The 26,892-nt window shown below is 40.5% G+C and overlaps 1 protein-coding gene and 1 long non-coding RNA gene across 2 annotated transcripts; both read right to left on the reverse strand.

Annotated features, from left to right (window-relative positions):
• Positions 1–1,078: 1,078 nt before the first annotated feature.
• LOC144901552 (uncharacterized) lies at positions 1,079–10,527 on the reverse strand. Its single transcript, XR_013629606.1, has 3 exons — positions 10,176–10,527; positions 4,120–4,208; positions 1,079–1,407 (listed from the first exon to the last, which is right to left on the reverse strand). It is a non-coding gene; the product is annotated as an uncharacterized LOC144901552 (long non-coding RNA).
• Positions 10,528–15,143: 4,616 nt separating this feature from the next.
• ackr3a (atypical chemokine receptor 3a) lies at positions 15,144–24,983 on the reverse strand. The gene is made up of 2 exons (XM_058082983.2): positions 24,864–24,983; positions 15,144–20,337 (listed from the first exon to the last, which is right to left on the reverse strand). The coding sequence occupies exon 2, from the start codon at positions 20,311–20,313 to the stop codon at positions 19,174–19,176; it is 1,140 nt and encodes a 379-aa protein (XP_057938966.2). The 5' UTR covers positions 20,314–20,337; positions 24,864–24,983; the 3' UTR covers positions 15,144–19,173.
• Between the last annotated feature and the right edge of the window lie 1,909 nt (positions 24,984–26,892).

Below are 26,892 nucleotides of genomic sequence, written 5' to 3' on the forward strand. Positions count from 1 at the left end.
TAAGCCAGGGACTGGTCAGTTTTGGTCAACAGTTTGGTTCACCAGTGCTTGGTGAGTCTACATGTCAACAATTCAACCTTAGATTGGTCGGTCTCCATGTCAACAATTAAACCTTGGATTGGTCAGTTTACATGTCAACAATTAAACCTTAGGTTGGTCGGTCTACATGTCAATAATTCAACCTCAGATTAGTCAGTCTACATGTCAACAATTCAACCTTAGATTGGTCGGTCTACATGTCAATAATTCAACCTCAGATTAGTCAGTCTACATGTCAATAATTCAACCTCAGATTGGACGGTCTACATGTCAACAATTCAACCTTAGATTGGTCGGTCTCCATGTCAACAATTAAACCTTGGATTGGTCAGTTTACATGTCAACAATTAAACCTTAGGTTGGTCGGTCTACATGTCAATAATTCAACCTCAGATTAGTCAGTCTACATGTCAACAATTCAACCTTAGATTGGTCGGTCTACATGTCAATAATTCAACCTCAGATTAGTCAGTCTACATGTCAATAATTCAACCTCAGATTGGACGGTCTACATGTCAACAATTCAACCTTAGATTGGTCGGTCTACATGTCAATAGTTCATCCTTAGATTGGTCAGTCTACATGTCATTAATTCAACCTCAGATTGGTCGGTCTACATGTCAATTCAACCTTAGCTTGGTCGGTCTACATGTCAATCATTGAACCTCAGATTGGTCAGTTTACATGTCAATAATTCAACCTTAGATTGTTCAGTCTACATGTCAACAATTCAACCTTAGATTGGTCGGTCTACATGTCAATAGTTCAACCTTAGGTTGGTCGGTCTACATGCCAATCATTAGACTTATCAGTGTACATAAAAGTATTTACCCCCAAAACCAGTCATCTGTCACTCACTCTTCATTGGTTAATCTCCATGAACATCTTTACACACTGCACTAGTTGATAGGTCAGTCTAATCCATCATCAACGGCTACATCAAAGTTTAATGTTGGTACCAGCATCCAAACTTCTTAGAATAAAGATTTACTATAATATTCAGTTCATGCTCAAAAGCTCGAGCCGTCTTACTATGAACTGATGAAGCCTGAAGTCCGACCTTGTGACCAATTACCACCCACAGAGAATGGGGAACCCTCTGGAGACATGCGGACCAAGGAGACAGCACTCCTGCAATTCTTGGATTTTATTGCGGGCACAGAACTTGAAGTGTTTTCATTCAGCCTTTAGTATCCCTTTGAGGCATTTTCTCTTTTACTCCTTCTCCGCTGGTCGCCAGTGTAAAAGGCCAATATTGACTTTGCAGATGCGTTTTTGTCCAACACTTGATGTTTTGGTTGCGAGTGGAGTGGCCCCTGGCAGAGAGCCCAGCATGTATCAATGGACATCAGGAGTACAGAGAACATCCTGGAGAGATAGAGAGAGTCTGTATTGTGAGTTAGAGTTCATGCACAACCCCCCCCCCTGCATTGGAGTTATGATGTCATCCATCATGCTATCTCTGAGAGGCGAATAAAAGTGATCTTAGAGATTAATAGACGCTATCCTGCAGCCTGAGGAAAGTACGATAGTGAAACTGCTCCAGAAATGATGTTGAGAGTAAAAAAAAAAATATTGAAGAGCAAGGATCAACGGGCCCCATTCCAACAACATTTCACCTGCTTTTACATCTGGAAGCCACACAACACCCAACAAATCTTGCTAATGCTAATGCAGCAACTATTGTTGGCAGTGTTGTTTCCCAGGCTGGCTGTTCCCTCGCTGGGTTACATTAGTGCAGAACTGGAGGGTGGAGGTGCTTCATTAGGGTCTCAATTTAAATACAGCCTTCAAAAGAGATGCAAAGAACACGCAGTGCAAAGGCTGGAAATCTTGATTTATAGCTCGAATCCATGCCAAGCGTTAAATGGATGGACTGACGACTGATAAAACTCTCATCTATCTGTTCAGTGTGGCAGTAAACGCTCTAAAAGAGGAAGGCATTAGTGACCCACAATGTCCGGAAGCTCATTAATTAGCAGATTATAGCTGGTCTGTTTAATCTGTACAAAAAAACACAACAATTCACATACCAGACAATGTCTTGGACAGGAACAATGGCTTCATTGTCAATGTCGGTTGCCTGGCAACAGATCTTACGTGTAGTACTATATAATGTATGCCAAGAGACAGTGAATGAATCATTCATTCATTTTCTACCGCTTATCCTCACGAGGGTCGCGGGGGGTGCTGGAGCCTATCCCAGCTGTCTTGGGGCAAGAGGCGAGGTACACCCTGGACTAGTCACGAGCCAATCACAGGGCACATATAGACAAACAACCATTCACACTCACATTCATACCTATGGACAATTTGGAGTGGCCAATTAACCTAGCATGTTTTTGGAATGAAGTCAGTATTGTTTTTCAACTAAACAACCCAAAACAACAATAAATACATCCTGGAATACAATTAGCAACAATATTATATGTATTGTTTGATGTAGTATACAGTTTTAAATCAATAGAAAATAGCTAGGGAATATGTAGCGTAAATCAGCGTAATGTAATATGTCTAATATTAATTTAAAAAAATGTAACTGGAAAAAAAACGTGTCCATAAAATACATTTCGATGAGTGTAGCCGTCCGCCGCCAAGTTTGTGGTTTTTCTCTTATATTTTAAAAAATAAATAAATAAACTATTCTTGTTTTGTGTTTATTGGACTAAATGGCCTTTTCACAAATAAAAATGGATAGATGAATAAAAATATTAATACAAGGCACTCAGAAGACTCATTTTAAGTGTAGTATTCTACACTGGTCACTAGGTGTCAGTAATGTTACTGTAGTGGTGGGCGAATACTAATCATTAAAAAATATATTAGTTAACATTATTATTAATAGTTAATTCATTATTTAATGTGTTAATATTATTTATTATTAATAGTCAATATGATTATTAGTATTATTATACTAATATTTACTATATATTACAAATTTATTTCTTATTTGATCTTTTAGTTTTGGATTAAATTCAATTTGTACCTTTATTTCTTGTATTTTATTTAAAAAATATTTACAACTATTATTATTATTATTAATAGTTAATTAATTAGTTAATATTATTTATAATATTATTATTACCTTTATTTATTGTATATTATTTTTACTTTTTATTTTACTAGTCTGTGCAGCACTTTGGAGACTGTGTTTATAAAATGTGTTATATAAATAAAATGGATTGAAATAATGTGGATTAATATTTAAAATAGTTTGTTTGCCGTTAGGTAGATGATTTTGACTTGTAACTTGCATGCTGAAAAAGAGCGTCCATCCCTGATACGCATGTATAACGCACATAAATACATGCTCATTTTTATTTAAATCTAGTAGTTGGTAGACTACTTTGGGACTTGGTCATTTTAAAAGTATGAGCAAAGACAGGCTGGCCAAAGCTGTACATTGTTTTTTTTAAACTTATGATAAAAGTTTAGCTTTCCAATTCTACATCCCGAGCTGTCGTTTTCCCGTGTGGTCAACGCTGTGATGCGAAATTGGCAGTCCATCGCTCTCTTCTGTCTCCATCGCGTCTGCGCCTAACCAATAACAAGGCGATAATCAACAGCACAACACGACCTGGCACGACCCCCGCATTTATTTTGCTGAAGTCCTGACAGTCAGTCACTAAATTTGACTTGTGCATTCCTGCGGTATTAAGACACTCATGAATCCCTGGCAGGAATTTCCTTGGGCTCGCTGTCTTGTTTTCTCTGCCGTGTCCCGGCCCTGCTCGCGGAGGTGAGGAGAAGTTCAAGCGCACCAAATCAGCTATCTGCAAGAGCATCTTGATCTTTCACATGCACCGTGGTGTTCCACTGCGTTATTACGATTATTTAACAATAATTCCAGCTTTACACTGTGGAATGAAAAGGGAATGAGCCAATGTAATTAAATAAAGAGTACTAACAGACATGTAATTGAAATTTAATGTTGTTTAAGGCCGTATCTTTGTCTTGTCTATGATTATTATAATAAATGCCAGATGAGGGGGGGTGTCATCATTTTGTGTTTGTTTCCAGGCGGATTTACGAATGCAGTGACGTTTTTATGTGAAAAATGAATAATGGTATGGCGCTTACCACATGCTAGGGAAAACTACCCAACTGCCTCTTCTTCTTGTCTGCCTCCTTAAACGTCCATGTTTTTCTTCCAGTAACAACGTAGACAACTGCAGAGACAAAAACTACTTTAATTAAAGTCAGTATCAGTAAACGCGTCACCACTGAAATACAATTTGACTTAGCCAGCCAGCAGTCATGGCCTCTGGTTGGTAGGCAGAATCCACGGGGCACAATCATGTGTGCCCCCAAGTAGTCAAAAACAAAAGAATGGTAATGGTAATGGTTTAATTTCATTTGAACATGCATCAGATTACAATTGAATGCATCCCATAATCAGTTCCCAGTTCCACATGTCCAAAAGGAGTAGGAAGAAGCAAAGCTTATTAAATCCTACCCCTCCATGTGGTACTTTTACAATCAGTAACTGTTACATTTGTTCACTTCCTGCTTTCTTAATATAGTTTAAGGTTTTTTGGGGGGGGGGTTGAATTTTTTTGAATTTTATTTTTTTTTTTTAATTTTTTGAAATATTTTTGATTTAAAAAAAAATATTTATTATTTATTTGAATTATCCTTACTAGCCTTTTTTTGCAGTACATTTAGCCAGTGAAGATTGCTTTTATAGTTATTACCCCATATTTCCACACAATAAGAAGGATAACGAAATGTACGTTGAATTGAATTTGATTTAAACAGAACAATATATAAGATGATGACAAGATGGCATACGTCAGCTAAAAGAAATTCTGCATATGAATTCTGTATGCAATGCTGCATTATCGCATAGGTGATGTAAACCTGTGCAAAAGTTACTGCAGGACTAGAAATGAAATTGTCGGTAAAAACTCTACAAGGAACACAGTTAAGTAACACGCTTTTGTGTGTGGATTCTTATTTCAAACGGGGCGACGTGATGCCACATTTGGGTTCAATCCCAAAAGCTGGAGATGTCAGGGGAGTGCAGATGTGGAGGTTACAGGGGTGTGACTCCTTCTTTTCCTCATCAGTCATCCCTGAGGTGCACATCATGTCCAGATGTTTTTACACATCAGGGTGCACCCGGTGGTACATCTACCTTTCTCCAAACGTTCCTCCTCGGGAATGTTGAAGCCAAGAGTTCACCGTCAGCTAGCTAGAAGTCAACACGGCGTGCTGATTTATAAATATACATTTCCCATATGAAATCCTCATGTTATGACTCTAAGTCTGTAAAGTCGGCCTTGACCTCTCTTGAGTTATTTGAGCACTCCTGCTTTTTTATTTTACAAGTCGTCCCAGCGGAGCAACACTCGGGTCTGCGACGCAAACTTTCAACACGACAGTAACATCACGCCGTGGCTCGACCGTGACCCTGAAGACAAGGTCTGCAGAGAATTGTTCATCCACTTTTTTCCATTTTACTTCAAGCTCTCTTTTCTAGGACTCCTCAAAAGCATCAGAACCGGGTTAGCGCTCACAATTGTTACCACGGTAACCACTTAATCCTGCAATCCTAACTGTTATCCCCCAAACACGCATCTGTTTTTGCTTGACCGCGGAAGTCTCGTGCTAGCTGTAGCATTTATGGTTCTATTAGCAAAACAAAACTGTAGTGTTAATCATATAAAAACAGCAAACGGGTGTTTATGACAATCTGAGAAGATTCCGGCCATGGGAATAGAACCAGAGAAGAATTTGCAATGATGTTCACACTGCAGCTGTTCATTACAAACACCTTGGCATTGGGTTGTTTTACAACACAGCCGAAACACTCAAGGTGATTAAACAATTCATTTGAAATGAGACCACCCCGTGATTTTTTACAGCATCTCGCGAGAAGACCTAAAAGTGTGTTGTCACCCGCTGGCATGGCATTCACCGCACTTGCACGTGCTTTTACTGCACGGAAAACCTGACGTGCGCATCTGTGGAACACAAGTCTTGAAACATGAATGAAGAATTTGCAAGAAAGTCTTTGATACGTGCGTTTCCATGAGTGGGCCACCTAGTCAGCACTATTCATACGCAGCACTACTGTGAACAAAATCCGCCTTGTGGGAAGAAGCCGAGGGCGGCATGGGAACATTTTCATTAAGAAAGTGGATTAAAGGCTAAAAATAATGAGAATGTCTGCAGCCTTGCTACGTGTGTGTCGGTGTGTGTTGTTTCCACCCTCTGAAAAGCTGCATGTGTCCAGGGTTGTGGCCTGGTGTGGATCAGGATCACTGCCTGTGTGTGTCCCAGACACGGACCCCCTTTGGTGGGCCCGGGTGATGGATTACGCCTGGAAGTCGAGGAGCTGTAGTTTGTTCTGTCGGAGCAGCTACCACACTGTTATTGATGATGGATACTTTAGTGGGTGTGTGTGTCTGTGTGAGTGACAGGTCACCGGTGCGTGTGTGTGTGTGTGTGCCGCGTTCCAGATGTTAATCAGGCATTATTGATTACACGGTGACTAGCAAGCGAAGGGAAACTGTGTAATAGTGCAGCACGGAGGAATGAAACACACACCGATACACACCTTTTCCCTTAAACCTGTTTGTTCAACCCCCTCGCCACTCGTCTAAAATTACAGTGACCGTGCACCGAGCGTAAGGTTAGGATGGAGAGCCCAGTTTGGATTGCAGCCATTTTCTCCGGCACCTCCACCTGAGTGAAAATAACCATCTATCAGTCTGGAGGCATGTACACACAGAACAAGCTCAAACAGAAAGAGGATTCTTGGTATTTAGGAAATCATTTGATTTAGAACTAGTTATAGTTATAGTATATACTAACTAGTGCAGGTCAGGATGGGTGCAGGGAGGGAGGGGGTTCTGTCACTTCTGTGGTCCTATGTATGATGCTTGGCCATTGAGTTTGGGGACAGGAGTTTGGCGTCAGAGGACTGAGGGTTGAAGAGGTCGCTGAGGTAAGGGGGAGCCAGATTGAGTAGTGCTTTGAAAGTGAGTGGCAGGATTTTAAACTGTGTACGACATTGGACAGGAAGCTAGTGGAGGTTTCGGAGGACAGGGGTCATGTGGTCACAAAGGCGAGTGTGAATGAGTAAACGGGAAGCGGAGTTCTGAAGAGGGTTTGGAGGGTTTTGATTGGAAGTGCGTAGAAAATGTTGTTAAAGTAAGTCTGGTGGTGAATGAGGGTTTCAGCAAAGGAAGTGGGCGATGTTTTTCCGATGGAAAAGGCACTTTGGTTCATCTGGATGATGTGGCCTTCAAGGAAAAGGTCAACATTTTGGACGTGAGATGAGGTTTAGTTTGAGAAAGCTGAGTTGCAGCCATGATTTTATTTGGGAGAGACAGGAGGTGAGAGTGATTTGGACGATATGCATAACAATATATATGGACCTTGCTTGGGCCCACTTCACACCTAGAGTTGTTTTGCTAGTGTGAGTGTGACTTACTGTATATACTGTAAGAAAACCGAGGCAAAGTTTTGACTTTTGGAAAAATTTGACTCTTGAAACCCTCAACAATGAAAAATATCAGTTCACTGCAGGGCTAACACGTTTGTAATGAAAAGATTGTCTTCATTCTGTATTCTCTTTTTCTAGATTGTGTTGGTGGACTGAAGTCAGCTGGGATGGGTGGGTGGATGGATGGATGGATGGGTCGGTGGATGGGTGGGTGGATTCGATGGATGGATGGGTGGCGAAAAAGAAAAACACAAGTGATCTATCTCCCCTCTTCGCAGTCTTCAAATATGTCGTCTCCCATGGCGATGCCGCTTGGTGTTAATCACGATATTAGCCATTTCAAAGCGACCCGTACGCTCGGGTTAATCCCCCATCTTTCTGTTTGTGAACAATGAAATAGCTGCAGCTGTGACAACACTGATGACCGAAGGCAAATAAAGCCGGTAATTGATACTCAGAGGAGACTCAACACACCACAGTTGGGGGGTGAAAAGGGGACAGCGGAGAACAAACCCACAAGTTCAGCTTCTGGAAACCTATTCATAACTGGTGCTGGGGGGGAATACAATCCTTGGCATGTTTTCATTTGGTCAATTGTCCGAGTGAAGGCTGAGGCTTGGTGTCATACACACAGAATGGGCGTGTTGCCTCTCAGCTTCCCCCAATAGTACGCCCCCCCACCCGACCCCCCCACCCGGAAACGTCAGCTCCCTCCCACCATTCATCTTGCGCTGATTTGTTTTATTTCTCAGGAGTTGTTTTTCCAAACTCATTTGTCAAGCTGTGTGAACGAGTGCCCAGCAAAACAGCGGCAAGGAAACGCTCTTTGGTTTAAGGTGAAAGGGGACCAGAGGAACATCACATCTGCTGGAGATAACCTCAGCCAAGGCGTCGTTTGAGTCTCACCATGTAGCGCAGACGGTCAAATGCAGTTCAGAGGTATAACCATACACAGTAAACACATTGATAAGGACCAGGAAGGGTAACTACCTTGCAGTATAGTCATGCGTGTACTCCGTGAACAAATACACAATTACCCGCTAGCAATTTGCAGTTTTTGATACTTCATTTTAAAAATCATTATAGCAGTTTCCACTAGGGATGGGGGCGATACGGCCTATAATTCATATTTTGCAGCCTCTTATGATAATGATAGATATGACGACATATTCTTTGGATGTAATCATTTCAAAATAGGTTACTGGTTAGGTTAAATTATTAACAGTCATGGGGGTGGGTGATACTGCAAATTTTTGTATCAATACGTATACTGATACCAATACTTTTTACTTAAAATTTTTCAAGATCAATGATTGATTTTAATTTGTTGCTCATGATTACAATCACAAAAAAAAACAGTACAATTGCAGCCAGCGATTTAACAATATAAAACAGTTCAAAGATTCATTTTTCTTTTTTTAAATATCCCGTTGGATTTCATCCCAAAGCTCTCGAGTTCGATGACTTGTTCCCTGACATTTTATATATCACAATATCATATATAACAATATAAATCAACAATCTAACCCCATGAACAGTACCACATGAAACAGATATATATGTCATAAAAATAAAAGAGAACTGAAACAATAGCAATCTTATCAGTATCAATCCAACACTGATACTATCCATGGCATCACAGTGTACAGTAATCCCCAGTTTATCAGGGTTAATTGGTTCTAAATATATTTACAACCTTATAAATTTACAATAAGAACAATGTACACATAATGTTATAATGATATGATATTATTAAAGCCATCCAGACATTAAATAACACCCCTATAGTCACCTTTACACTCACATTACCCAATATAGAAGACATAATCAGATCATAATCAGTACCAAAAAAACGTGCTCTTTTATGTGCCAAATGTATTCTGATGTACTGTTAAACACGACCAGTACAACTGATCACATATTAGATCTCTGATTCAAACGAGCTGTCCAGAGATGACTAAACGAGCCGAGCAACTCACAAGAAGAAAGTTTCAGTTTCAGGGCAAACGGGCTGCTAAAGATGGAAGATGAGTACCTCCTGTTTGGTGACTGACATATATTGGTTGTCACCTCAGGGTGTGACTTGTCTGTTAGAGAGACACCCAAGTCAACGGATACCCGGCAAAACTGTCATGTCTTCTTACTTTGACGTAAGTCGTAAAGTCAGTGGACCAATATGAGTCAGTTTAAGAAACAGTGAAAGATAAGGTGTTTACAATGCTGAGAGTCTGATATAATATATAATATACCCCAATCGATTGGCGCATTCCTAATATGTTATACAGGTTGTCCCGAATAAAAAACGCCATAGAAAGTAGCTGGAAGGACTGGACCAAGCACAAAATTTGATGTGGGTCTTCATTCCCAACTGGACATGGAATGTTCGGCATTAACAACAATAACATGAATACTGCTATTTGCTTTCTGCTGTCCCTAGCACTGAATAATGGTCCTACTAGGTACCGGGTATCCTGACTTGCACCAACAACCAAAAACTGCACTTCCATAAAACATTGAAAAGATTATTAAACACAATAGACAACAGTCGTGGCTTGATATATAGCAAATACAAAAAAAACAAATGAAACTTTATCTCGCTACATACCGAGGTTACACAGTCACAATTGAACAATTACATTTTCAAATCAGCGTAACATTGTACATTACAGGCAGATTCACTTACTTTTTCCAGTGTGTTGGCAAGTAACACATCACCTCTCCCCTCTGAACAGTATTCAACAACATATTTGATAATTGCAGAGTAACATAACATACAATTACAAAACACGCCAACTTTAGCGACACTAGCTGCACTGCTGCTCGGCGTGTTTCAGCCTAGCCAATATCGCGTTTAGCACACAACATTTTCTGTGTCAACATCGTCAACGTACGACGTCATCCACCGATATATATTGCCCCATCCATGTAATGTCAACGTATTATATTAATTTTATGAGTCATTTTCCACTTATATTAGTGTTTACAGCGATTTTCCCCAAGCTAACCACCTTGTCGGATTTACTTCCTGATCTCGCGGTAGCCCCGCGGTAGTACGTACTCTCGCAAGATTTCCCCCTCCCCCCAGCGCTGCCTCGCTCTTAAAGCAACAGTACCAAAGGGAGGGCAGCACAGTATCAGTCCACCCAACTGGCTACAGTAGCTCACTAGACCCTAATCAAACTGGCTTTGTTGCAATTGTGGTGAAAGAATCATTACAAAACAACTATTTCATACTTTTGTAAAGATAGTATGGAATTAAATTACATGTAAACTCCTTTCAGACATATGCTGAACTTATTATGACACTTATAATAAAAACCTTACTGTAAACTTTAACAGGGGAAGTGCTATAAATGTGGCATCTCTTGCAAAAAGACGTTAATGAAGCTTATTAAACTAGGTTCAAACTCTGTTTTTGTCTCAATGAGCAGACATGTTTTTTTTTCCTTTTGTTTGTCCTCAGTGAAATTCCAGAGTCTGACCCCAGACGGCGACCAAGGAGGACATTTGTCTGCTTTTGAATTCATCACAGACAAAACAGCACATGCAGTCGAAAGCTTGATGGGGTTTTCATCACTTGGGAAAAACACATAAATCGTGCACTGGAGATAAAAAAGTCCGCAAGCATTGTCATTCTATCATTATGTCAGGGCAGTCCAAATAAGCTGTCATTACTTGCTCCACGTCCGTAACGGATAAATCATTCATGGTCCCGCTGAGATGGATGTGATAAACAAGCGCTAAGTCTCCACAGTGGAAGAGCGAGCTGTATGGATCTTAGAATGTACAAGAACCTCCTGGAACCACCAAATTATAATGACTAAAATGGCGTCACATTTGAAAATGAATCAGAGTTAGTGATAGTCACCCAAGGAGATATCTGTATATGAAATGATACGTCCTTAACCACATTTCATATTTTATCATCTTCACTGAAAGTGTCTGAGCTGATGATGACACTTCCATAGTGTGGGATGAAGAGGGAGATGTCTAGTCTAAACACTAGATCGGGAGTTTTGGCACAAAACGTGGAATAAATTAGCTCCCCCCTCAGTGTCAGAGCCTTCAACGTCCATGTGGGTCTGGACTATACTGTTACATTCTGGAATCTGGAAAAGATTAAGAGTTCTCGCACTCTCCAAAAGCCATGGGATGCTTTTTACGAGGGCTTGAACCCCCCCATCAGGTGGTTGAGCATCAGAGAAAACAGCAGGAATCAGTATTTTACAAGTGAGGGTTATCTGTGGAACACCGTGTGTCTGTTTGGACTGGAGATGGGAGTATTAGCCACGGGAGGATTCACTTGGATGCGTTTTTGCTGCATCTATACTCAGCACGGAGGAAGTTTTGCTCTTATTGGAAAACTGCTACGAGCACAAACATTGAAAAATGACAACAGGCAGCTTCAACATCGTAGCTTTGTGTTAGAAGTGCCAAAGCAAATGTGTAACATATAATAATATAGCTCTATAATGTTGGAATTGTAATGATAATGGTAATGGTTTTATTTCATTTGAACATGCATCAGATTACAATTGAATGCATCCCATAATCAGTTCCCAGTTCCACATGTCCAAAAGGAGTAGGAAGAAGCAAAGCTTATTAAATCCTACCCCTCCATCTGGTACTTTTACAATCAGTAACTGTTACATTTGTTCACTTCCTGCTTTCCTAATATGAGCCAATATGAGCGCTTGTCTTGTCACAAAATGTCCTTGTAGCTAGCCATCACAGGGAAAATTTAAATTTACACTTCATATTTTCACAGAAAAACGATTTAACTTTTTTCCAATGCAATTTTAAATTTTAAATTTTAAATTTTAAATTTTAAATTTTAAATTTTAAATTTTAAATTTTAAATTTTAAATTTTAAATTTTAAATTTTAAATTATTTTATTTTTTTAATTATTAATTATAATATTATTTATTTTAAATTCATTCATGTGTATTCCTGATATAATTTCTTTTTTTCACATGTAATTTTAATTTAAAACAGCCTCATGTTGAGTATAATAAAGGATTCGGGTTTTCATTCCACTCCAAAGACCTTTGGCTTTGCCCGCACGACGTCTGCGGGGGTTGTTGTGGTTGCCGTGGCAACCAGCTTGGAGTCAGCTGGTCCCCTCCGGTATAAACAAGGAGACCGCTGAGTTGTTGTGCAAAGGCATTCACTTCCAAACATTTGGATGAATGAAAAAAGTTTTTAAAAAAAAAAAAAAAACACGGTGAGGAACAGCAGGGAATGTCCTCACTTGTGGTTGACTCTTTCCAACAGGAAGTGGCCTAAAATAGTCACCACTGGGGGGGAAAGTAATGCAAAGTGCTCTTTTTGGTCTGCGTGGGCCACCGTAGATAGACATAGAAGTGTCCATATTAGAGTATTATTAGACATATTAGACTACATATTAGAGTATTATATTCCCTAGGGAATATTGGAAAAAGAATGTACAAAATGTACAAAAACTCAGGGAAATTGCAACAATAAACGAATAGTACGAATGCTTGCTGTGAGCACAGACCGGACGGAATCACGCCCACGTTTGTTGTGTTTATTTTTATTATGAAAGCTGGCAGTTATCATGAATAATAAAGATAACTGGCAAGAGGAGAGACTGTGTTCATGAAAAGACACATACACATTCTTAATCAAGTGTTCAGGTCATGTCCGACCGGTAGGAGGTCTCGGGGAAGACCCGGCACAGGTTGTCAACTGGCCTGGGAACACCTTGGGATGCCGTGGAAGGAGCGAGATGAAGGATGGATAGTCCTGGGAACACCTTGGGATGCCTCGGAAGGAGCTAGACGAAGGATGGATAGATGGATGGATGGATGGTATTCTAAATCTACCGTCGACTGGAATGATCTAGCTTATGCTAGTAGTTAAAAGGACCTTTTGTTTTTCTTAAATACGCCTCGATTCTGCATTCAGCGTTTAATAAGATAAATTATTTCCTGTCTGCTTTTCCTGACCATCTGCCAAGCATCTGTGCATCCAATGCTTTCCCTCCTTTCCTGATAACACTGTTGAACACAATCCTTTCTTTTTTCACCCCCCAAAAATCAGTAGTAATTTTAAGACCCTTTAGGATTGAGTCCAGAAATAATAAATTACATAGAAACTTCACTGCATGTGCTTCCCTGTTAAAGTCATATAAAAACACAGACGCTTGAAATGACTCCTCACTGGTTCATCATTCATTCATACATGCCAGTGAGGCGTGAAGTGAAGCAACATTCATCTATTTCATCGTCGCTCAATTAACCTCCCTCGTTAAATCAAGCCCAAAGAGACACTTCCATTAAGAATGGCGTGAAATTTATACGAGGCAGCTGCAGGTAGTGTTCAATATTAGAGTCCGGTATGAAGAAAAAAATAAAAATGTCACCATGAAAATGAGAGTCCGCTGCAATGATTTCAGCCTCTTGCCAGATGTCTGCAGAAACACGACATTCTCCACATGATCTTCATGTAAGCCGCACATTTTCATACATTTGCATTATCAACTCAGGACCTCATAGTGTAGGATCTATAACGCTTCTGCATCGCTATTGCAATATGATATGATGCAATATGATGACTATTGCAATAATCACATTGCATATGCAATATTAGAACTAACAATTGAAAACATTGTATTTCTACATGCTGTGTCATTTTACATGAAATAATCCTCATATAGTTTATCAAATAATTGCATACAAGAAGCATTTTTCCTTTGCTATAATAATTATAATTTTATTAAATGTAATATTTTCCTGAATTTTACTTTATTTTACTTTATTTTAACGGGAGAAATCTTGGAAGAAGGTCAAGTGTTATCAGTCAACAACTAAAAAAAGCCAACAGCAACCCACTTCAAAAGGTTGAGTGGTAAGAGTCATCTGCCTCAGTCTGCGCGGAACAAAAAAGTGGGGGTAGAAAAGCATGAACAGGCTGAGGGAGGAGGAGGAGGAGGAAGTGGTGACCCGCACACAGTAGGAGCACTGTAAGGTCAGGAGGGCATAACAGTGAAGGCAAGGAGCTGGACAGCAAAGGGAGGTATCACCAACACATCATTCATTCGCTTTGACCTCTAGAAAGCCCAACGCTGCTTCCTGGAGAGTCTCAAAGGTTGTTAGCAAGATCCATGAATGGTCCGATATCAGTATAGAAATGCCATATGGGTTGATATCGGTATCGGATTTTTTTCCTGATCATGAAAACCGATATTCCCCAAAAAACTTTATATACAACACATATGATACACATTATCGATATCGGTATTGGAAATTGAGTTGGACAATATCGTTTTTTGTCAAAAAAGCCAATATCAGATATCCCTAATGATATCCTTTTGTAAATTTGCAATCTAGTTATTTCCGTTTTGCTAAATGAAGGGTCGTCTTATATTTGGGTCCAAATGGTAACAATAAAAAAAGAAAAATAAGGACAAAGATGTTCACACCCAAGCGCATCTTCAGTAATCTTGTCTTGTTTGCACTCGTATGACCTTTAAGGAGATGAAAATGTCATTTAAAACAATGTAAGTACACTTAATTAATTAAGTTAATTCATTGAAGTTTCCTTATTTACAGTAGGAAGAACTGAACTCGGCAATAGAAATAAGATTCTTTATTGTCAATTCACCAAGACAATTATAGCACATGAACATTACGTAATGTACATTACGTACATATGGCACCTAATACATACAGCGTGTATATTCATATCGCAATACATGATTACCGTCAACAGTTTGTTTCCGCCGTGCAGACGGTCAGACTGCGTTCACTCTTGTGGTTTTGGTTCCGTGATCCAGCCCTCAAAAATTAAAAGCACACTGGTGCGGTTTGTTTAGCATTCAAACTAGTATTTATATCATGGAGCCACAGGTCGTGTGGTGAAGAACATATGCATAATGCATATAATTATGCATAATGCAAGGGTGTCCATCATTTTCATACTGAAAAATGAAAGGATTTAAGGACTACTTGGATATTTTGTAATGCAACACATGTAGCTATGCTAAGACCTTATACAGTATATGTGTATATATGTATATATGTATACATGTATTGCAAGAAAAAACTGCATCTCAGCTTTGTGATATACAGTAGGTGGAAATAGCATATTATTAGCATGGATTATTTTTTTCACATATTTGCTCTTGTTTTTTTTTCATTTTTCAAATATTTCAACTTTCTTCTTGAATAACTTTGTCAGATTTATTTTTGTAATATTGTGACTTTATTTCCATAATATTATATTTTTTTCTTCAAACTAATTTTCCAAAAATTACAGTTTTGTTTTGTTTTTTTGTTTCTCATAATATTGCAAACTTATTTCAATTGTGTGCCACTAAAATTTTATATTTTTTTCTTTTTTTTGTGAAACTGTGACTTTTGCAGCTTAATATTTTGACTTTATTGTCCTGAAAGTACAGCTATTTTGTTACATTTCTGCTTTTTAAAAATTTTCCAGCTATTTTCACATTTTTCGTGTAAATTTTCTTCTCATAATTTTGACTTTATTCTCATATTTTGACTTCATCCTTGATTTTCACAACGTAATTTTTCATAAATTACCACATTATTCACTATAATATTTGTTTTTTTCTTTAATATTTCAACTTTATGCTACTAAAATATTCCTTGTACTAGTACTACATTATTCTTGTAAAATTAGTTAAACTTTCTTCTTTTCAATTATTGCTGATTTTTTAGTTTTTTGGTTAAATTATATTTTTTATAGAGTAAAAAAAACAGCCACGAGCCACAATTTGGACACCCCTGGCATAATGTACATAATAATGGACTTATTTGGCCAATATGTTGTCTGCAAGGATGAATACACGTTATTTTTAGATTTTGCTATATTTACCAGCTTACATTTCCCCAAAAGCTTATAAAATACACTTTTCAAGAGCTTTTCTGACATTACGTGATATATTCCAAACCAAAATGTCCTCTGGTGGGATGAATAGGTTGGTTATGTCACGTTCAGACACACACACAGGACGAGACGACTTTCAGTCAATGTTGTCACACACAGTTGCCAATTTGTACATGCTTTTTACTTTTATTTGAACATTTCATGGAGTCTTGAGCATGTATAGCGCTCACATTCGATCTTAAGCGAACCAAGTGTGAACGCACCCTGATCCAAGCACCTTCTCATCCCAGCAATCTCAGTCATGCACTCGCCATCCCAGATGGGCGGGGCTTGGGTTAGAAACCGCTGATGAGCGGAAAGACTGAAGTACCGGCGATGATTGCAAGGAGGTTGGACCAAAAGAGGGTTATCACGTATCCTGAGGACAACAGTGGCAGGGCGTTGACGCCCTCGTAGGACAGAAGGTCACGCGGTGAGGTTAAAGAAACGCTGAGGGAGGCGGAGCAGCAAAGTCAATGTCGCACGATGACGTCGTCTTCCTTGGATTGATGGTTTGTTGTCGGAAATCGATGCCTTCAGGGGACGATGACTCCTACTGTACTGACTTTCTCATAGAGGTTATAAAGTTGTCAGATTATTATGATATCAACCAGGAAGTACTGAGGCAAAATATTGTCTCTGCGTTTAATATAACATGTTTTACAATAACAAAGAAATGCTTGTGATCTTGTAGGCATGTTCACGTCTCCTGCAGTCAAAACATGAACACACACACACGTCGACGATGGGGTGTGTGTCAAACACACACACACACACACACACTCACAAGCTCACTTTATTTGGTCCCTAATAAACTCTTTGTTGTTGTTTGCTGCTGCCTGCACGAGAGCAGTAAAGCTATTTCGTTATTTGGTTGTAAAAGTCAGTCAAGTGTGTGGCCCCAATGTGCTGATTCAGCACGATCAATTCCACACAAACAGCACGGTTAATGTGCTGTCATATTTCAGCAGGTCGTCATCCGGTTGAAGCCTCCTGTCAATGTGAAAGTAAAGATAATGGCTTTATTACACTATAATAACCCGTCTATTCACACGCTGCTAAACACTTCATATGCGGCTTTGGTCTCCTGGGAGAGAAAGGGTCAAATGAGGGTATTTATTGGCTCCGCCTCCAATGGGAAATGGAAACACAACTCCAATGGTGACATTTTTCTCTGTAATACAATACTAGTATGCTAAAAATAAAACTCAAAAATAATGTCGTTTTTAAAGCATGGTAACAAAGCAGGTTAGCTTGGCTAATTAGCAGCCATTCATGTCTGAAAAGAGGCTCCGAAAAGTAAGCGTGGACACACGGAGTGGTTGCATTGTGGTATTATTTATATTTAAGAGCCGAGCAGTCATGTGAAAAAATTAGAACGTCTCACTTATTGGAGGTCCCTGTAGGTTGGTGGCACTAGCCACGTATACATGGACCCAAATATTCCGATTCCATTGGGGTTATTTGCTCAAAGGGAAAGAATGTAACCTTTGTATACACCTCATTCCCAAAGAAAAGTGCCAATCCCAATGAATATATAATGGGATTCCCAGGGGTGGAATATTCCTTTCCCCAATCCGATTGAGGTATCTTGTACCCGCTCAAACGGAAAGTTGTCAGACTGCGTTCTTCTTCTTCTTCTGTTGTTTATTGGCGGTTGGCAAGCAGCTTTGGTGTGCATTAGCGCCATCTGTGGAACAGAATCTAAACCCTTCTATACGCCATTCACAAGTCCACTTTTATTCCAAAAGAAAATACATATCTATATAAAACATGTGCCCAGCTTCATTATCAAATATTAGCAAGATTGAACTTTATCTTTTCCTGTTCCCGGGTGCGTTCTTTCAGCCAATGCTGAGATATGACGTAACACGCAGCTCCAGACGTTCTTCACTTTTAAAAATGGAGGCCAGCAATCGGCACTGGACTGCTAAGGAAAGTTTGTTTTTGATTCAAACTAAATTCCAAGACTGGACGAAGGAAAAACTGGCAATACGGAGTTATTCCAACAAGTGGAAGAAAAACTCCAGGAAGTCGGTATCACGTGATGTTGGTGTTTACGTTTTACTGGGCATGCCCCATTGACTATTCTGGTTGATTATAGCGGCACATGGAGACACGCGATTGGAATATTCCTTTCCATGGATACCATTGCTTTCGGAAAGGTCATTCGGAAAGATTCCATTGGGAAAGAGAAAAACTCCTCATGTAAACGTGGCTACAGTCTGGAAAATCTGCGCAGGATTGATTGAAAAAAAATGGTCGCCATCAAGCAAAACAACTTTGTGGCCGTTTTTTATAATGATTATAAAACTTGGAGCGCACCCCTAATTCATGTATGCTAGCATGTCCACCCACGTCATTTACAGCGAGCCCCCCGTGGGGTGCCAACGACTGTACTCTTCAAGGTGTTCATAGCGAACGTGTGACAGCAGGACTCGAACAACGAGCCTGTAAGAATGAGGCGTAACATCAAGCGACGTTATAAATGAGTATAAATAAAGTGATTAAACGTGTCATTGTGATGATGCCCGCCTGATTATAAACACACAAAACAACCTTACAAATATGAGGTTTGGCTTTCCAAATGAGTAACAATACGGTATTTACGTACATATCAATAATCAAACTGCTCCCTAAGTGCTTTTTTGCAATCAGTCCATCAATTTGATGCGCGTCCGTCCACAGGATTTCCTATTTCGTCCGTCAGTGTCACTTTGATGAAAACTGTAGCTTTAATATTGGACTGGATTGAAATGATTTCAATTCCTCATATCTGCGGCGGGTTGTCCACAGCCACAGGGGTGTACTCCGCGTCGGACACGTTGGACGTCTCGATGAGGCGCGCCAGGCCAGTCCGTGTGGAGTACTTGAAGATGAAGGCCTTCATGAGGTCGTAGCGGTAGTTCCGGTTGATGAAGTTGTAGAGGATGGGGTTGAAGCAGCAGTGCAGCAGGGACAGGCACTGGGTGAGGTGCATGGCCACGTACAGGAAGTTCTCCAGGCCGCAGGTCAGCGGCAGAACGCCCAGCTGGGAGAGCGAGTCGGCCAGGAGCACGGCGTGATACGGCCCCCAGCAGCCCAGGAAAACCACAATGTAGGCGAGGATCACCCTGCGGCTCAGACGCCGCTCCTGCTCCACGGTGGAGGACGCTGACGATGACGACGACGTGCGTGCGAAGGCTCGGGCCAGCAGGGCGTAGAAGACTGCGATCACAGGGAAGGGGAGGATGAACCCCAAGAGGATGAAGCTCAGCTGGATGCCGACCATCCACTCCCTGGGGTTCTCCTCCGGGTACACGGGCCTGCATAGCATGCTGTCCCCATGTGAAGCCTTGACTGTACGCAGGAAGTAGGTGTCCGGCAAGGAGGCTACCAGCGCCAGAAGCCACACCCCTACACATACCACACGGCGGATCAGCTTCCCGCGCGTTCCGTCCTGGTTCTCACAATGGCGCGTCACACTCAGGTAGCGGTCTACACTCATGCACGCCAAAAAGAAGATGCTCCCGAAGAGGTTGACGGAGAAGAGGAGGTGCGTGAGTTTGCACGCTACCTCCCCAAAAGGCCAGTGTCCGTGCTGGGCCAGCGAGCTGACCCACACGGGCAGGGTGGCGCACACGCACAGGTCAGCCACGGCCAGGTGGGCGATGTATGTGTGCGTCTCGTGGCGAGGGGTGGAGTCCCGTTGAGCGCGCACGTTGACCCACAGCACCAGAGCGTTGGCCGCCAGACCCACCACGAAGATGAAGGTGTAGAGGACGCACATGGAGTGGAGCAGGGCACGGCGGTTGAAGGCCGTGGTGCACACCATGGCGTCCACGATGGAAATGTTGGACACGGGGTCGGTGAAGTTGAGGTAGCCCAAAGACTCCCACAGGTCCTCCATCTCACTGGTGCTTAGACTCATTTCACTGACGCACAGGAAGTGGTCCTGCAAAAAGAAGGCATTACTTCATCACTTCATGCCAATGTGGTAATGGTAATGGTAATGGTAATGGTAATGGTTTTATTTCATTTGAACATGCATCAGATTACAAAGAGGATTCCAGTAACAACTTGCCCAAGAGGATTAAGGCAGCAATGGTGTCCACGTGAGGTGTACTCACTTGTGTTGGCAGATGTTTGTATATTTAGCTGTCTGTTGAATTATTTTGGTAATGGTAATGGTTTAATTTCATTTGAACATGCATCAGATTCCAATTGAGTGCATCCCATAATCAGTTCCCAGTTCCACATGTCCAAAAGGAGTAGGAAGAAGCAAAGCTTATTAAATCCTAACCCTCCATCTGGTAATTTTACAATCACTAACTGTTACATTTGTTCACTTCCTGCTTTCCTAATATAGTTTTTTAATTTTTTTAAATATTTTAATTTTAATTTTAATTTTAATTTTAATTTTAATTTTAATTTTAATTTTAATTTTAATTTTAATTTTAATTTTAATTTTAATTTTAATTTTAATTTTAATTTTAATTTTAATTTTAATTTTAATTTTAATTTTAATTTTAATTTATTTTTTTTTTAAAGAAAAAATCAATTGCCCGGCACATTGTGACCTACACCAGCTTATTATTAGCATATAATACAATATCAAAAATATCAAATAAATAAATATATAAAGTCTCTATAAATATAAAAGTCTTACATTTTCCTCTATGCTGCCTTCGGATTAAGATGAATTTTTATTTTACTCCCCGGACCCTGGATGCGGGTTTTATTTTCATCAAGCGGCCTTACCTCATAAAACAGCCGTTTGTGGTCTGCCACCTGATTCTGAGGAATTTTAATATGGTTAACTTGCTCCAACATGGTTTTCATACTTTAATAAGCCTCGCTGTCGCCAAACTGTCAACATGATTGATGTGCGGCCCCGGCATGTGGGGATGGTGGTTACAAACAAATGTTTGCATTAGCTACTCTAGCAGAGTGCAGATTAGGCATAAGGAAGCGGCACAGAGAAATCCAAATAAATGTATTTCCGTTAGCGATCCCGGCATTCCAAAATTAAAGCGCCGGTCAGTTTGGGTTGGAAACGTGATCCCACTTTAAAGAATGTTTTCCCTTTACGTGTCTGCTGAAGTCAAAAAGAAATCCCGTGTTTCTTTTTTTTTCCCTTTTCTTTCCCCTGCCTCCAAGCGAGCAAGGAGAAGGTCGTGGAGGAGCTGTCACTGAGAAGATGATCAAAGAAAAAGCAGCTCACAGCCTCAAAGACGTCTTTTTTTTTTTTACATCTGAAGATAATAAGTATCTGCACACGATTTTAAATAGGTACACAGATGCTGTCAAGGCTTTGCTCACACATCAACGGGTATTTTTAAAATGGAAAAACATCTTGCACTTAAAAACCATCGGCGAGGCGCATGAACCAAAATTTTACATTAATAATTTTTTTTTAAATCTTGAATTCTCTATGTCACTCTGCACCAACTGACAATATCAGTCAACCCTCGTTTAGCGCAGTTAATTGGTTTTTAACCCGACCATGATTACTGACTTTCCACAAAGTACGATTCCTTAATAGAGTAGTTAGACCTAGTAGTTAGACCTAGTTTCAGTTAGACCACCTTTTTTTAAAACATCATTAGAGTCTCCGAGACATGACCTAACACCCCTATAGTCCCCTTTACGCTCATATTTCCCAATATAGTAGACATAATATTCATTCATTCGTTCATTTTCTACCACTTATCATCACAAGGGTTGCGGGGGTGCTGGAGCCTATCCCAGCTGTCTTAGGGCGAGAGGCGGGGTACACCCTGGACTGGTGGCCAGCCAATCACAGGGCACATATAGACAAACAACCATTCACACTCACATTCATACCTATGGACAATTTGGAGTGGCTAATTAACCTAGCATGTTTTTGGAATGTGGGAGGAAACCGGAGTACCCGGAGAAAACCAACGCATGCACGGGGAGAACATGCAAACTCCACACAATGGGTAGAATTGAACCCTGGTCTCCTAGCTGTGAGGTCTGCGCGCTAACCGCTCAACCGCCATGCCGCCTTAGACATAATATCATGGGGAAAAAATATTTAAGATAAAAATAAGACTACTACTGAGGTTTATTGCTGTCGGTGTGTTCTGGTTATATGGACAGGAAGTGACATCAGAGTTTCAGAATAGAGTTTTAGCCTCAACAGTAACCCATGTTTGGGATTATGGTGCCTGTTGATTCATCCATCCATCCATTTTCTATGCCACTTATCCTCATTATGGTCACGGCAGGGTCCACCCTGGACTGGTGGCCAGCCAATCACAGGTGATTAATACTAAAATGAGAAAATAAATCAAACTAATTGATTTAAGAGATATGTTCTATATCCCTCAGTAATAACCAGGTAACAAAAGAACCTTCAATTTATGAATATGATTCTTTTGAGGTTCATTTGGCCATTTTTGGAAATTGAAATGGAGGGGTATAGTGACAAAAAAAAGGCCTACATGCCCACACCAAAAATTTAAATCCAAAATTTTCATGTTTGAAGAAGCCTAAGAAGGTAACCAAGACATGAGAAGCAAATTCGATGGTAACTTATTATTTTTAGTGTATTTTATAGCTGATTTAATACATGGGTAGGCCAACTGCAACACGACTTTCATTGCGCCAAACATCATCAAAGTTAAGGGAGGGTTTAGTTTTAATGTCTTAACAGCGCTTAGCTTATTTTTACACATGTAATGTATGTAATGTCGACCTGCCAAAATAAAAACAATGGCCTGAGAGTTTCACAGCGGACATAGCGAGCCATGCGGCATGCTAATAATCCGTCACTCTCCTCTCGAATGAAGCAAGTCGAGTGACATTTCTGTCTTCACAGTGGGCTGTAACGTCTCTCTCAGCTCCTCCGACGGGACGCCCGCTGTGGTGTGAGAGGTCGGGAGTGGCGGCGGTGGTGGTGGGAGGGGTTAAAAGGGGGACGGATCAAAACCAGAGCACGAGTGCCTTAACCTCGCTTCATGCCCCACTGTGACCTGTACGCCCACGGAGGGGAACCATGTGTCCCGAGATCAGCGGGAGGTTCGACTCCGAGCAAAATACTCCCTCTGCTTTGTAAACGATCGAGACGGGCTTTTAAAGAACACATATCACCTTTCGCTAATGGTATAGCTAAAAAATAACTACTATATCCATTTGGTTTCATTTATTCTTCTGTTGCACTTAATTAAATGTCAAAAATTCACATTTCTTCACAATCTTATACTATTTTCCCCTCTTTTGTGAATTGAAGTGCTTTTTTTTTTTACAGCCTTGACGTCGAGTTCAACTTCACCATCAGATAGGAGCATTCTTCACTGTAGAGGGATTTGCAATGCTGAGATAATCTCTCACAATGGTCTCTTAATTCCCTCATATTATATGGAAAATACCTGAGCCAGGTAGCTCGGCAGGCTTCAAGCTAATTAACCCTTTAACGCCCACGCCATCAGATAACACACACACATTCTCTCTCTCTCTCTCTCTATTTTCTCCTCTGCAGTGACAACAGTTTATTCTTATTCAATCCTCCATTTTAAATGACATTTATTTTCCAAATGCATAAACGTTCAATAGTTGGGAACTTCAAAAAGAATAAATAATGACCATCTGTGGATTGGATTGTCAAACCACTGCGAGTTCATAAACTGTGCATATACTGTAAATTCATAATGAGAGTTGAATAATTTTGAGTGTAACTTTAAATAAAAACATGCATAAGTCAAATTTAGTTAAGCACCAGGACTAAATCTAACGGAACGATTAATTGTATGTGTATTACAAACTGTTTTTCTTTCCTAATTTAAATAATATACTTTTAAAAAATGCAAAAAAGTGTTTTTTTTAAACTACAAAAATAACAATTTAATACAAAATATTTTTGTATTCTTAAAACAAAAAAAAAGAATAGAGCAAATTTACTACTTACACTACTGAGTCTTACTTTAATGCATAAAGAATTAAGCCCATACCGTTTGTGAAGGGTCAAAGTTCACCGTGCGTGTGTTTGAGTGTGTGTGTGTGTGTGTGTGTGTGTGTGTAGCTCTCCCCTGACTCAGCTCGCCAGCATCCACTTACAAATTAGCTTAAAAAGCGCCCTTTGTCTCTCAATACACAGACAATAAAAGACAATAAAAGAATAAAGGGGTTTCATTTGCAAATGTCAGCAACAAGAATGGCGCAGGTGCAACATGTTTCTTATTGTTTGCTCACAAGTTTCGGCTGTCACTCGCTATTTAGTCAAAGCACAAGAGTCGTTTGGTGTCGCTACGTTCAAATCCGCTACTGTGCTTGTTTCAGTAATTCGGTGTTTAAAAGCATTCAAAAACGCTAAGATCATCATTCATCCGTGTCACACTACATGAAAAGTGTCAAATAATTTAGCATACATTGAGCATCCCCCTCAAAATCTTGCGCAAAACAGCGTAAAAGTCCGCATTAATCCCACTTGTCCGACAGCACTTGAACTCAGCGTACCTCTTTATCGGTTCTTCTTCGCTGCAAGCTTCTCCGGTAACTTTTTTTTTGGCATCCAGTCCGTCTGCTCACTCCGCTCGGGGCTTCCCTCGCAAACTGTGGCTCGATGGCTCGTCGTGCACTTGCTGATACTGACGAGAAGCAACGCCTCCAAGGCTGGACCTTGAAGGCACACAATGTATGCGTATTGGCAGGGGCACCCTAGTCACGTCGAGGCGGGTTTCGGCCGTTGGAGGGTCGAGGAACGTGCTTAGCCTGCTTTTTTTGCACTACAAAACGATCTTTGATGCACCCCCATGCCACAACATTATGACATTATAACATTAAACTACAGACTGTATGTATCTAAAGGAAAACCACTCTTTTAAACATTTTGCCCAATAACCAAAATTCCTAGAAGACTTGAACACACCTTCTCTGTGTGTTATGGTGTGTTGTATCATGAACGAACGGGTCAAAAGAACTAGTTCTTTTTTTGTGAACGAAATGAACAAGGTTACCGCCGCTGTTTTATCCTATCGTTGCGCCTCACTCTGTGGGTGCATAGGTGTATCCTATGGGCAAAAACCCTTCATTCAGTAAAAAGATCCGTTCATTTTGGTCAATTAGCCTGTGATCTCCCCGAGTGGTGTGTCATATCATGAACGAACGGGTCCGGTATATCTTTCAAACACACAGTAGTGGTGGGGAAAACCATTCAGTAAAAAGATTCGTTCATTTGGGTCAATTAGCCTGTGATCTCCCCTAGTGGTGTGTCGTATCATGAACGAACAGGTCAAAAGAACTAGTTCTTTTTTGTGAACGAAATGAACAAGGTCACCACTGCTGTTTAATCCTATCGTTGCGCCTCGCTCTGTGGGTGCATAGGTGTATCCTCTGGGCAAAAACCCTTCATTCAGTAAAAAGATTCGTTCATTTCGTTCATTTTGGTCAATTAGGCTGTGATCTCCCCTAGTGGTGTGTCATATCATGAACGAACGGGTTCGGTATATCTTTTAAACACACAGTAGTATCATGAACGAACGGGGCAAAAGAACTAGTTCTTTTTTGTGAACGAAATGAACAAGGTCACCACTGCTGTTTAATCCTATCGTTGCGCCTCGCTCTGTGGGTGCATAGGTGTATCCTATGGGCAAAAACCCTTCATTCAGTAAAAAGATTCGTTCATTTTGGTCAATTAGGCTGTGATCTCCCCTAGTGGTGTATCGTATCATGAACGAACAGGGCAAAAGAACTAGTTCTTTTTTGCGCCTCGCTCTGTGGGTGCATAGGTGTATCCTATTACGTCTGCCTGTTTTTATCTGTTTTTATATCTTTAGAACACACAGTAGTGGTGGGCAAAACCGTTCATTCAGCAAAAAGATCTGTTCATTTTGTTCATTTTGGTCAATTAGCTTGTGATCTCCCCTAGTGGTGTGCCGTATCATGAACAAACAGGTCAAAAGAACTAGTTCTTTTTTGTGAACGAAATGAACAAGGTCACCGCCGCTGTCTTATCCTATCGTTGCGCCTCGCTCTGTGGATGGGTGGGGTTAGCTGACTGTAAGACAGAGACCGAGAGATGGATCGACGCTCGTCAGGCGTTCATTCATGACCGACAGTCGGTCATGAATTGAAGTAGTTCTTTTGACCCGTTCGTTCATGACTGACACACCACTAGGAGAGATCACAGGCTCACGACCAATTGAACAAAATGAACAAAATGAACGGATCTTTTTATTGAATGAACGTTTTTGCCCAGAACTAATGTGTCGACGAAGATTTTAAACATTTTTGAAATTTTCTTGCCGCCAAGCTCAATTTTTGCCGCCATTACGGGCCATCACGCGCTATCAAAAAAGGCCTCGGAATAATCAATGGCGGTATTTAGGCTTTAATTCCATTTACGGTTAAGAAAGGCAGGGGTTTTTATTCCAACCACCTCCTCCAAGTGTAAAACGAGCATAAAGTGGACTTACGAGGTTGTTATCCGACAGTGATAATATAGTGATAAACCGATAAACAAACCATTTAGGAGATAACAAACCAC

This window comes from Doryrhamphus excisus, linkage group LG12 (assembly GCF_037039965.1).
Source record: "Doryrhamphus excisus strain RoL-2023G ecotype Guam linkage group LG12, RoL_Dexc_Guam_v1.1, whole genome shotgun sequence".
NCBI lineage: Eukaryota > Metazoa > Chordata > Actinopteri > Syngnathiformes > Syngnathidae > Doryrhamphus > Doryrhamphus excisus.

Excerpts from the sequence above, each read along its gene's own strand:
- ackr3a (XM_058082983.2), bottom strand. The coding sequence starts at position 20,313 with ATGAGTCTAAGCACCAGTGAGATGGAGGACCTGTGGGAGTCTTTGGGC.